We start from the raw sequence: 13,037 nt of genomic DNA, 5'->3' as shown, positions 1-13,037 counted from the left end.
ATGGGTTCTATCCCCAGTACCTCTGTTAAATAAAATAATAATAATAATAATAATAATAATAATAATAATAATAATAATAATAATAAACTTAATTACCTCCCTCCCCCTCAAAAAATAAAGTTTAAAAAAAAAAAGATGAGCAAAAGCAAGCATAAGCAACCTTCTCTGGAGACTTACATTCATGAACAGATGGTAGAGAGGCACCCACATCAGGGAGCTGTGGATATTACCCAATATTTTCTGTGATGGGTGCAGGTACTTAATGAATGTGTTTAATACAATAAGCACATAACCAGAGACAGGGATGAAGCCTTTAGTTAAGCGATTATTTTTTAAGCCTTGCTACTGCAGAAAGAAAATATGGTTCATATGAGAAGGTCCAATGATTTTGTGAACTAAGGTGTCACATTGAGATTGCAGACATTAAGTTTTGACCTCTGGCATCCTACAGTCCTACAGACTAGTTCAGGGCTGGGTGACTCTTTAAATGCCATTGCTTTAAGGAGTCTGGCTGCGTGGAGGGTAGGTGTTGGATTGTGTTCTCTCTCCAAATCTGCAACCTAAGGGAAGGTGTCACTTTAGATGGCTAGGAGCGAAAAATAAGAGCATTGATTTGATATTTGTTGTTCTTGAGGTTATTTCTATCCATCTTTGTCCTCAGTTCCCTCGTCTGCATAACAAAACCCACAGTATCGATCACAATGTGAGCAAATACTGCAAAAGAACAGGAAAGGAACATGGGACAGCATTCTCTCCACAAAATTTTTCTTCTTCTGTTTTTTTTTTTTAAGAATACAACAATTTCAGACTTTTTCATGACATATGAGAATTACATGGGATGAAAGTTTCAGTGTCCCTAAATAAAGGTTTATTGGAGCACAGCTACAAAAAAAAAAAAAAAAAAAAGAAAAGAAAAGAAAAAGAAAAAGAAAACAAAGAATCAGAACATGAATTTGAAGCATGATTTTCTAGGGACAGTTTTCCATTGAGAACCAGAGAGAGCAGCGCCCTGTGAGTTGGTTTTCTACCACGAGACTTTTTTTCTTCTAGGCTCTTGTGTGTTGAGGTAATTCTGAAGCAATTGTGGGAAAAGTCAAATGAGGATCATGGCCTTTCCTGGTAGATCTGAGTTCCCCAGGGTACACAATGAGCCGTGTCTTTTCCTGAGGATATTGAACCAGCTCTTAAACACTTATCAACAGGAAACAGGCCAGGAGCCCTGGAACAGCAGGAAGTGTGAGAAGTGTGCTGGGAGCTTCTACTGTGGAGATAGAAGCAGATTGCAAAATACGTAGAAAGGTCTAGAAGGTTGTCTCAGCGTTGGCCTCAACATTTGGGAGTCAAATACTTTCCAAAGGGATTCTTGCATTTTTTGAAGAATGCCAAATGCAGCACGATTGGATTTAAAGTGTACATAACTTCTTTCACAAAGCTCATCGCATGAATAGCTTTTTAGACTCTAATGATACATTTTATTTTATCAATAGTACGATTCTAAAGTTTTTCTTTTCACACATTTAATGTCTTTTGAACAGACTATGTTAAAAAGCTTCTTTACATTTGTAGAACAGAGTTCTATTTTTCCTACTGTCTGCCTTTTTAAAAATGATTCTGGAACTCAATGAGATGGATTAAAGAGACCCCATTCCTTACTGGTGGGAGGAGGATATGAAACTGGTTATCCTGGAGCTGAGGTCCAATCTCTTACCGCTGTGTTGAAAAAATGCCTTGCTATACCTGGCCAAGAGCCAACTGCAAGGAAGAAATCTTCCCCGACCCCTGCCACATCTGTGTGGAAAGCAGCACCATCACTGAGGAAACCTGAGAGGTTTGCGCCAGCTGCACTGTAGACAAGACTGGTAGACACGGCATTGCGTGCTGGCAGATGACATCAGCCGAAGGATGTTTGCCTCTTGCTTCATTGTCCTTCTTCTAAAAAGGGTTATTAAATGCTTCCTATCCTTTCTCTAAACACAGCTCCATGACAATACTTTGAGGAGTCTTGAAGGAAAACATTCTTTATTACTCAAATTTGCTATTGTTTCTCTTTATTCCAGGTTATTATAGTCATCTGCCAGCTGCCAGCTGTCAAAACCAAACAGAGGAGATGACTTATAGCATGTTTTCTTTGCTATTTTCCTTTTATAAGTTCAGCAGAAAATGGGAGAGAATCCCTTTTATTGGAAATTCCCACCATGTAAACTCAAAGACAAGGGTAAATAAAGAAATAAACCTCAAAACGCGCTCTTCCAATCCTTAAAGGACATTCTCTTTCAGAGGTTGTCTTTTACAGTAGATTTCCCAGTTGCTTTGAATAACTTCCACTGCCCCAGTAAATTAGGTTTTATTTTCCGTTACTTCTTTAAGTGGTGCCCTTATTATAAGGCGAGAAAGATGAGAATCTAATGTATCTTAGCTACTCTGTGTGAGAAATGAAAGACTGAATTTAGCATATATTTGATGAGAGTCTGCTGTATGGTAAAGGTAAGGTGCTGTTCTAAGGAGGATAAGTGGTAGAAAGGTAACACACTAATACTTAGAGAACTCTTTCCTCCTTTCAATCACAAGACATTTTTCACATCCATTGTCTCTGGGGAACAAGCGAGTCTATGCTTCAAGGAGCCCATAGACTTAGGACAGAGAAAACCTAAAGATTTATTTGAAAAGACTAATTAACTTTATTTATGTATTTAATGGAGGTACTGGGGATTGAACCCAGGACCTCATGCACGCTAAGCATATGCTCTACCACTGAGCTGTACCCTCCCCCCACAACTTTAAAACAGACATCCTCTCCAGACAGTTGGTGACAATTTATCCATACACTTTATCTTCTCAATATTTCTATAGCCTGAGCAGGGAATGGGGACATTTTTATCTGGAATGCGCACATGAGGTTGATGCCCTGGGATGGCTGGTGATTTACACCAAATGATAAAGGTGTGTGTTAAACTCTGTGCAAGGGCTGTTCTCAGCAATTTACATGTATTCACAGCTTAGTCCTCAAACAACATCTTGAAGTAAGTTCTATTATTATTTTACAATGAGGAGATTGAGACACAGAGAGATGCAGTGAAAAGTGCTGGTGTGTCAACCTTGAGAATTCAAGCCATGAGTCTGATTGGTGAGCAGTGGGGACGGGCAGTGAGATGGAGGCGAGACCCTGACATTGGCAGCCTGACTCTTCCCACAGCTTGCCTGTAGTTCTGCTGGTTCTTCTCTCCAGGAGAACCCTGCAGTCCTAAAAATGGTACTGTCTTACCATCCCTTCCAATCTGAAAAAGCCACATCTCTGTCCTCCCATCCTACTGGCCTGATAACATAACGCGTGGGAGCCCAACAAATGCATAGAAAGATCTGGCAAACAGTGAGTTTAAAAGATCACGTTTCTTTATTTACTAAAAAAGAATATCAATCAGCTAAAACCGCACATCTCCCCAGTGACTTACAGATTTCTCTGCGGAGTTTAAACTCACACTAGGTTAAAAATAGAAGGAGAGAAAGACAAAAAATGACCAATGAAAATAATTTTTCTTTAGTTTGTTCTCAGCTCTTTAAGGTTTCGTCCTCTGATGCTCTAAATCAATTTTATTCTTATCAATTTTTTTTAAACAACATCAAAAGACTGTCTGGAAAGGATTGAGGAATATTGCCAAGTGTAAATGCTAGACAGGTTTGGGTTTCAGGTAGTGAGTTTCACATCCCTCTGACTGGTTTACTTCTGTGCTGGCTTTTGGGCTGTTTGTGATGGGTTTTCCAACAACCTGTTGCACATACTAGCATGATAGAGAGATGACTTCAAGCTTAGTTTCTTTCAGGTAGATCTTAATGCGTACTTCTCACAGATGAAATATTTCCAACTGCTGCAGTTGGCGGAAGAAAGGATCTTGTCTTTGAGGTATCCACACACCTGGTTAGTTGATGGGAGTCCCTGTGCTGGCGACCTGGAGAGGCAAGAAGTCAGTGCATCTGAGGTTAAGCATGGGGCTTATGGGGATGTTCTCTTGGGCAACAGAACGAGAGATGCACAGCTTTTTGTTTTGTTTTAATCTGTCACCCTCCTGCGATAGTTTTGTCCTCTTTCTTCAAAAACAGAGCTATTTTCTCTCAATAAAAGATGTGAATATTATTTCAACAAGCAGCATATTTAAAAAAAAAGTTTGGTTACACAAAGATAGGCTCTAATTTCAAATCTCTTTTCTGACTCTTAATTCTCAAAATGTGAAAGCACCTGATTCCGTTGACCAGTCTCCTCAGTTCTTTCTGAAAACTTAATATGGAAATTGCTTAGTGATTACTATAATCGCTTGCCCTTAGCCCTCTCTAGCCATTAAATGGTACAAAGGGGATGTGCCTGATTACATGATTGCATAATATTGTTCATTCAGACTCTCTAATTTTGATGTGAGTGTCCTGGAGGGTAATGACAGAGGGGCTGAGAAGGTTCAGGGACAGAGAGGTTTAGAAGCCATGTAGCTACTCTTAAATTATCTTGGCTTTGATTCCAATCAGAAGCCTGAAGAATTATCACCCTGGTTCTGTCTCCTGGAGGAAATGTAAGGTATAAAATCAAATGAACCTTTGAATTCCCTTATGTGTCTAACTCCCCTTGGACCGTTTCCCTCAGAGACTTACAGGTCAGGAGCAGGAGGAGAGCCATCCTGCCAAAGCCAAGGTTGGCTGGGCCCATCCTGAGACAGTCCCACCCAGTAATCATAGTTGCTTTTGGTCTTCCTCAGGCTGCCAGTGATAAAGTCCTATAAAAAAATAAGACCTGAGCAGTGAACTGAGAGAATGAGAGGAGAAAGAATCCCAGAAAATCTAAACACACACAAACACACACACAAGCGCAATAAACTACCATGAAATATAAAGTGTGGTATTTTGCCTACACAGAAATAATTGGAACTTGAGAGCTGGAGAAAGGAGTGGAGGTTAAAGGAAAGGATACTTATTTTTCCCAGTTGCTAAATGATCAATGTGATGTTAAGGGTTATTGAAAAAAATAGGTATCTGGCATCAAAATAGTTTTAACAGATTCAGAATTTGGTAGACAGTATATGTCTTTCCCAGGATACTTCAAAGTGAGAAATAGTTTAGAAGATTCCAGAAGCAACTTAACTGTACGCGTATTTTGCTAGAAGAAATATTTCTAACTGTTGTCACTAAATTTGCACAGAAAAATTAGTGCAAATCCATAATCATAATAGGTGAGTCCAGCTTGCCTTGGTTTACTGCATGCATATCCTTACCAAGTTGTTCTCTATTATTCTTATAGAAATGAACTTTGACTAATTACTGAATATAGAAGGCATACATTTTTAATAAATTCAGAAATGTGTAACGTGCATTCTACTTCACACACAACTTACAGGTCAAATGATTTCAGGGGAACATCTTACTCTTTGCTCATTAAGATTTTAGTAAACTAGGTTTAATGCCAATTAAGCATTTTATTTGGCAAATGCTTATTTTCAGAGAACTTTCCATTTCGTGATGTCACCTCACTGTTTATACTTCTACGTTTCCTGGATAATTGCAAAATTACAATAGGTTATTATACTTCCCTACAGCATTGAAAATTATAAATTTAAAACACATGCAATTGTAATGTATGCATATCTTGGAGTGGATTAGCATGTCACAAAATGGCAATGTCCTTTCCCCTTTTTGATTACCAAAGTTCATAGAATTAACATATTGTCCTCAATTTCTAAATAGCCATTCCGTTTTTTGTTTCTCCAATTAATAGGGAAACAAACCATGTTAATTACTACTTTGTGTTCAACTCTTCTTTTTCAATAAATATACTATGGTTAGGGAGTATCAAGGAACTCTATTTTATGAGAATCAGTCCTTTTTTTAACGTATAATATGGTATTTTCAGAATGATATGAAACCATAAAACAGTGTTTACCATTTCTTCTTTGGTGTCTATATGTAGAAGATTAGAACATTCCTCTAAACAAGCCTCTTGACTGGCGAGCCAAACTTTCCAGTTTTCAAAGACATGGTAACAGCTTTCTCCATTCTGAATCCAGTTGTCTGGACAAGGGCCGTGCTTATGGGCTTTGAATATAAACATTTTATTAAAGTTATTATTAAAATGTTAGTAGCACATCCCCTCAAATGACCCCCTTGTATCTCTCTCAGTAAAGCTGAACTCTAACTGAACGGTTCATGTGATACAGTGCTTACCAATTTCAGCTCAAAGGAATTTGAATTTGGTAAGGAGGCTGAATTTGGTAAGATTTATATAATTATTTCCCAAATGTGATAGGTCTCTAAGAATTAGTTCAAGATAAAATTAATTGGGGAATATCTTTTCCTAAATTGTTCCTCTTCTATAATAATTGGTCTGATTAATCTACTTTTATAAATCTTTCCTCTCTTTAACTTTACATCATTTAGAGTCTTCATTTGTTTGCTTATTGTTTCATGTCTGTTAATCTTACTGAACCAATTTAATTGAAATGTACTGAAACTGAGCCATTAGGTGAGCAGAATAATAAGCCTCAAGTTGATGTTTAAATTCTGGGAGTTAAACATGAAAATATTCCTTAAGGAGCAATTTGAAAATATGTGGGTGAGTAAAAATGAAGAAAAACACAAGTGACCAATATGTTTATTTTCAGGCGTTGATGTAACTAAGAAGTGAGCCATAATGTTTAATCAGTTTTACAGAACCTATCTTAAGAGAGAATGTATTCACAAAAGAGAGATGTTTAAATGTGTAAAAGAGGAAACAAAGAGTAAAAATCTGACCAAGTGTTTCTGGCACAGTTTTATAGAGGCAAAGACGCAGAAACTTCCAGAACTCTAGTTTCTAGAGAAAAACCTTCTGCTAAGGGTTACAAATAATTCATTATCAGTTTCCAAGGCCCAGGTGTCAAGTTACTGAAGGTTCTTCAATATCCTTTCCTTGGAATACGTTCTAATCAAAGTCTTGAATATTGTTAAAGTTGTAGCATAAGTGGTGTTGACAATGCCAGTTGATAGTAGAGAACACGGTGGATTTGTTGGTCTCCAAAATGGATATTGTCACTGATTTAAGGTTGATGGCTCAGAGGTATCCATATCTCATGCTTGCAATAGTCTGTTATATTTAAAAACATTGCTGTCTTTTTAAACATTTACTTGACTAAATTTCAATTAGAAGAAGCTATGGTAGGTTTTTGACCTCTCTCATTAACGGTTACGTAAATGTTATCCACTACAGGGAAGTTAATTCTCTAAATTATATGTGTGAGTGTTATCAAATGCTGATTCAGTAACAATAGAATACTTGATACCCTATTAATAGGTGGAAATAAATGCTTATAAGGTATAAGAAAAGATAAAACTTATATAACTTACTAGAATTTTTTAAAAGAGCTGAATCCTGCGTTGTTACAATTTTTGTAAATACCCTAATTTTCAAAATGAATTTTCTGCTCAAAGAGTTATCTAAATTTGAGTCTAGAGCAATATCTAAACTAAATAAATTGAGGAATTTGGAACTATAATTAAAGATACACTTATAAATTTGCATGATGGGATAAAGCATGGAATGTTATTTCTTTAAAAAAATCTTACCTGCTAATCTTACACATTCCATTTTGACATCTGACTGTATATTTTCCTTATCTGCATTTCTTGGAACCTCAGTATTTTCCACATGCTATTGATATATATAAGAGAGACTGAACTGAAGAGCAGATCAAAATTATGTCTCTCCTATTATAAAATCCTGACTACAATTTTAGAGAATAAAATGTGTCACCTTTTTTTTTCTTTAAATTGGTGTACACATTTGTATCTGCACAGTGGGAGCAGATTTTATATCAATTACCTGAACGGAAAGAGTTTTGCATCAAGGTTTGACAACATTTCATCTGGAGGCGATGGTTTCTATTCCATCGTGTGCAGTTCAGCAGGGCTCTGTCCTGTTGGATGAGTTCTTCTTGCTGCTTCCTTGAAACAGTGGACACCTGGAACACTTCAAACCATAACAATCAGATAAAATGCGGACATATAACAAAGTAATCCTTCAACACAGACTAAAGAGTGCTACAAATTACTGATGATATTTGAGACTAAAAACGACAAATGATGCACAGTAGAAAGGGTCTTTGACATCCCTGCTTCCTTATTCACCCAATCCCAGCCCCTGAAAGTGGTCAGGTTTACCAATTTTTAAAAAAATTCTTCCAGAGATATTTTGACATTTACCAGAAAATAAACATAAAATCCCCTCACTTTACACAAATGGCAATAATCTTTTTACATGGCTTTTCATCTTTTACCAGTTAAAATATATTTCGGACATAATACTATGTTAGCACACAAAGAGCTTTCTCATTCTTTTGTTATATAGGATTCTATTGAATGGATGTATTGTGATCCATTTTAATAATTCTCTACTGACTTTTAGACTATTTGTAGTCTTTTGGTATTACAGAAATAAGTATTACTGTCGTAAAGAACCTTGGTTATACATAATTTCACACGCGTGCAAATATATTTGTAAGATAAGTTGATAGGTCAAAGTTCTTGTGCATTTAAATTGTGTTAGATATTTCCAAATCACCTTCCATGTATGCTGATGCAAATTGTATGGGAAACCCTTAGTTTTCTCTTCTGTGAGCCTTTCTCCTGTGCATCTTCTTTGCTTTTACACCACCACCATGCCTACACTGCTGACACTTACGGTCACCAAATGTGTGGTCCCCGCCCCCCTCTTCCATACACCATCTAATTCAACTCTGACACTAGCTTCCTGGAAATAGTGTCAGATCCCACAGGTCAAGGGCTCAGACTCACAGGCTGTAACGATACGCATACATAAAAGCTATGTGTGGCGTGTAATCTGTCCACCTGTAGATTGCTTTGAAGATACCCGTTCGTACTTACACTTGAGACCCAAGAAAATGGAGGTTGCTAATGAGCCTGTGCAGAAAATACACAAAAGCACCACCGCCAGACACCATGCTCCTAGACAAGGAAAAGAGACAATGAAATGGAGTTTGAGAAAGTAGATGAGCGATGTGGGTCAGACTAGGACTAGACAGAGTGAAATAAGGAATTAACAGTAGCCATTCCTCCTGGAGAATCGCTGAAGCCTCATAACTGCGTGTTAACAGGAAAAAGTGAACTCAGACTCTTCGAAATGCATGTGATAACTTGCGATACACTTGACTTGGGAAGATGCCAAATTGAACAGCATTAGTAATATACTTCTGTTACCCTTACATGGCACCACAAACTTAGTAACCAGTTAGATGTAGCCTCTCCCAACAATCTTTCCGAGATGATGGCAAGCCAGGCAGCAGGCTTTAATTTCTGAGAGCAAAGATGCCGTCTCAAATCTCTTCCCCTCTTGTCAGTGTCGCTTGGCTGTGATTGGTTCAAAGGTATTTCCCTTTAAACATATGATTTTGGATGAGGATTTTTTTTTTTAAGGTAACAGTTGCAACTATTCAGGAAGGGAAACTGAGAAACGTGTGTTTTTTTTATATTCTTTTTAAAAATTTTTCTTTAATTGAAGTACAGTCAGTGACAATGTGCCAGTTTCTGGTGTACAGCACAATGTCCCAGTCATGTATATACAAACACATATTTGTCTTCATCGACTTTTTCATTAAAGGTTATTACAAGATATTGAACATAGTGCTATACAGAAGAAGCTTTTTTAAAAATGTATTTTTATATATAGTGGTTAACATTTGTAAATCTCAAACTTTCAAATTTACCCCTTCCCACACCATTTCCTCAGTAACCATAAGATTATTTACTATGTCTGCAAGTCTGTTTCTGTTTTGTAGGTGAGTTCATAGTGTCCTTTTTTGTTTCTTTTTTTAAAAAATTCTGCATATGAGTGATATATGGTATTTTTCTTTCTCTTTCTGGCTTATTTCACTTAGAATGACAATCTCTAGTCCATCCATGTTTCTGCGAATGGCATTATTTTATTCTTTTTATGGCTGAGTAGTATTCCATTATATAAATATACCACAACTATATTCTTAATGCTAGACAGAGAAAAATGCATGAAATGTTATCTTTGCATAGTTTGGTAGGCTGACTAATGCCCCTGCCCAAGATGCCTACGTCCTAAGCTCTGACACCCATAGATGTTACCTTATGTGGAAAAGGAGACTTTAAAGATATAACTAAGTTAAGGATCTTGGGATGGGGAGATCATCCTGTTTTATCTGGGTCGTTACAAGTGAGATGTGGATCAGAGGGACAGACTGCCTTATGATGAAGGGAGTAGAGAGACATTTGAAGAAGTTCTGCTGATGTCTTTAAAGATGGAAAAGGAGCCATCAGTCAAGGAAAGCAAGAATGCAGCTCTAGGAACTGGAAGATGGAGAATGAATTGTCCCCTAGAACCACCTCTAGGGAAGGTAGCCCCATGACACCTTGGTTTCAGGCCATTTTGGACTTCTGACCTGTAGACCTATAAGAAAATGAATTTGCGCTGTATTAAGCCCCTACATCTATAGTAGTTTATTACTCAAACAATAGAAAACTAATAGAAATATTAAAGAATATAGAACTGATCCAGGCTGATGAGAGTTGGCCAGTTTTTTCAACTTATGTTTTCTCTTTTTTTGTCCCTTAGTATTTATCAGATAATTTGCAGAGTGTTTCACTGTGGGAACTAAAATTATACAAAATATATAATTTCTTTCACTTATTTTCCAAATCCAGGGATTTTTCTGTCTTTTCAGCAAGCAAAAGAGAGAAAACCAATGTGTTACATATTTATCAAGTCCATCTCTCTTTTCCTTTTTCAACTTTACCTACCCCTCCTTCACTTCACTTCATTTTAATATTAGCACATTCCGCACATGATAATACTCTGAAGTGAGGAATGTCAGATTAGAAAAATCTCTTGGTCTCATCGTAAAGCAGTAACAAACGAAAGCCCAAAAACCACAAGGTCTTGGTCTGAATCACTGGAACTGATTACCTGAATTTTTGGTGGAAGACCGATGCTTCTGGTAAGGGCTTGGTGTCGGATTATCCCACTGAAGAGAGGTGTATGTTTCATCCTCCTGCATGTCTGAGATGCTCTGACAGGCGAGGCAGTCCACTTGAAAGGCTGAGACAAATAACTCCTTTTGTAGTCAGGAGCAGATTAATGAAAGAACTGAAATTAGCTGCCTTTTCACACCATTGGGGAAATATACTTGAGTTTAAGGAATAGAACAGGTGTATCTTCATCCAGAAAGCAGAAGTTTATGAAGTTTAAGCCAAAGCATAACTTGGTAAAGAAGGAAGTGAGAAAGAAACTGAACTCCAAATGGCCAATGATAGAAGTTTATTGTTCTGGATTCTACAATGCCGCAGAGGTTGAAGGTGATAGTACTGGATTGCTGTTAAGATGGAAAGGCTAGAAGCGCAAAGAATGACCTTGAGGACAAAGGTAAGCCCATTGCTGATGTTGGGCAAACCAGTGCATAAGGACTTGTAGATCTCTGTGTTTCCCTAAATGAATGTACACACTGTATTAACTGGGCTGATGCAGCTGCTGGGACAAATGAACCTCAAAATACCAGTCATTTAACACAATCAGAGTTTATTTCTCACACACATAAAATTTCAGCTCTAGTAATCCTGGTCAGGGGGCAGTTTTTCTCCAAATGTGACCCCAGCTCCTTCTAACCTGTGAGTAATTAAAGTCTCGTAGTTCCAGCCATTGAGGGGGAAAAAAAGAGGTGGCAAATTCACATTTGCTTCTTGAGCCATAACCTTGAAGTACCACGTGCCACAGCCACATCCACTAATCTAATGCCCATGTTTGGATCTACAGGTTGGTCCTGATAAATATAATTTTTGCCTTTCTAAGACACTTTCCCTCTAGAAGGGAAGTATGAATTATTTAGTGGATAGAGGGCCATTTGGACCACATCCTATGACTACGGCACTGGTATTGATTTTTGCTTATTTTTTGGGGTGGGTAATTAGGTTTCTTTGTTTATTTATGTTTTAGAGAAGGTAGTGGGAATTGAACCCGGGACCTTGTGCATGTTAGGCTTATATACCGCTTGAGCTATACCGCTCCCCGCTCCCCCCACCCCCAGCACTGGTATTGATAACTTTGATACTTGAATCATCATTCTTATATTGGCCATTTGTCTTTATGGCTGAAAGTCATGTCTCAGTAATGTACAGTCTGCAGATCCCAGCAATCTGCAAGACTCTCTTTTGTTTCAGTGTCTTACTGGTCCATCACTGACCTCTGTAGTGGGAGAAGACAGATGGCACACTTCAGGGGCAATCTGAAGGCGTTTAACAAAGATGCTCCTACAGAGTCCTGGGAAGGATTAAGGGAACCAAAAAGGGCAGTGAAATATGAGTTGAGAAGCTATGATCACCCCCCATGTCTGAAGGGTTAAGGGGGAGGTGTTTATTGGAACTTTGTTTCTTGTCTGACAAGGACCATGGCCTGAGGTGTAGACCATGAAGCCTCTGCCAAACAATGGCAGGGTAGGACAGAGCCAGGGGCATAAACACCCTTGATCACCACCGCGTTTTGCCCAGATGCTGCTGTACGTCTGAGTTCCGCCTCCCAAGGCGCAGGGTGGGACCGAGAGGACCTCCAGCGGCAAATGGAGACCATCCAGCAAGTCCTCCAAATATTTCATATGATTTTCATGGGACCTGAGATTCTGACATGGAAAATAATGTGACCTAACTCCCTGTCACCTTTACAACGGAATGCTTTCTATCTTGAGGTGAAGAAGAGGAAGAAAGCACTAGCACACCGAACGTGCAGCGAGTAACATCGGGAACTCAGAAACGGAAGCTGCCGTTCATTTCCAGGTGCTCGCAAATTCAATCAGCACTAACTGTCAGTCTCAGAAGGAGCTGTTTTCCCCAGTACAGTATATTCTCTGATAAATTTATTTGTGTGAAACACTGGGCTCTCCCATACTAAAAGATTAATATGTCACTTGTGTTATTCTTGCTGTTTTTAATTATACTACCTTATTTATTATTCATTATATCCCAAGCGCTGGTTCCAAGGGCTTTGACATGAATTATTT

At 38.1% G+C, this 13,037-nt stretch overlaps 1 protein-coding gene across 1 annotated transcript; it reads right to left on the bottom strand.

The window, feature by feature from the left end:
- Positions 1 to 3,363: 3,363 nt before the first annotated feature.
- Positions 3,364 to 11,148, bottom strand: CLEC9A (C-type lectin domain containing 9A). Its single transcript, XM_010990781.3, has 6 exons — positions 10,958 to 11,148; positions 8,893 to 8,973; positions 7,832 to 7,978; positions 5,918 to 6,069; positions 4,636 to 4,757; positions 3,364 to 3,944 (listed from the first exon to the last, which is right to left on the bottom strand). The coding sequence occupies exons 1-6, from the start codon at positions 11,046 to 11,048 to the stop codon at positions 3,815 to 3,817; spliced, it is 723 nt and encodes a 240-aa protein (XP_010989083.2). The 5' UTR covers positions 11,049 to 11,148; the 3' UTR covers positions 3,364 to 3,814.
- Between the last annotated feature and the right edge of the window lie 1,889 nt (positions 11,149 to 13,037).

The sequence above is a fragment of the Camelus dromedarius genome, chromosome 25 (genome assembly GCF_036321535.1).
Source record: "Camelus dromedarius isolate mCamDro1 chromosome 25, mCamDro1.pat, whole genome shotgun sequence".
Classification (NCBI taxonomy): Eukaryota; Metazoa; Chordata; class Mammalia; order Artiodactyla; family Camelidae; genus Camelus; species Camelus dromedarius.
Note: the sequence above shows the minus strand (reverse complement) of the source record. Positions and strands in the feature narration are given on the sequence as shown.

What these genes read in the sequence shown, in the direction of transcription:
- CLEC9A (XM_010990781.3), bottom strand. Translation starts at nt 11,048, where the DNA reads ATGCAGGAGGATGAAACATACACCTCTCTTCAGTGGGATAATCCGACA. An exon ending in GCAAAACTCTTTCCGTTCAG is followed by an intron (nt 6,070 to 7,831) that starts GTAATTGATATA and finishes TTATATTCAAAG; the next exon opens with CCCATAAGCACGGCCCTTGT. An exon ending in TCTCCTCCTGCTCCTGACCT is followed by an intron (nt 3,945 to 4,635) that starts GTAAGTCTCTGA and finishes TTGCCTCTCCAG; the next exon opens with GTCGCCAGCACAGGGACTCC.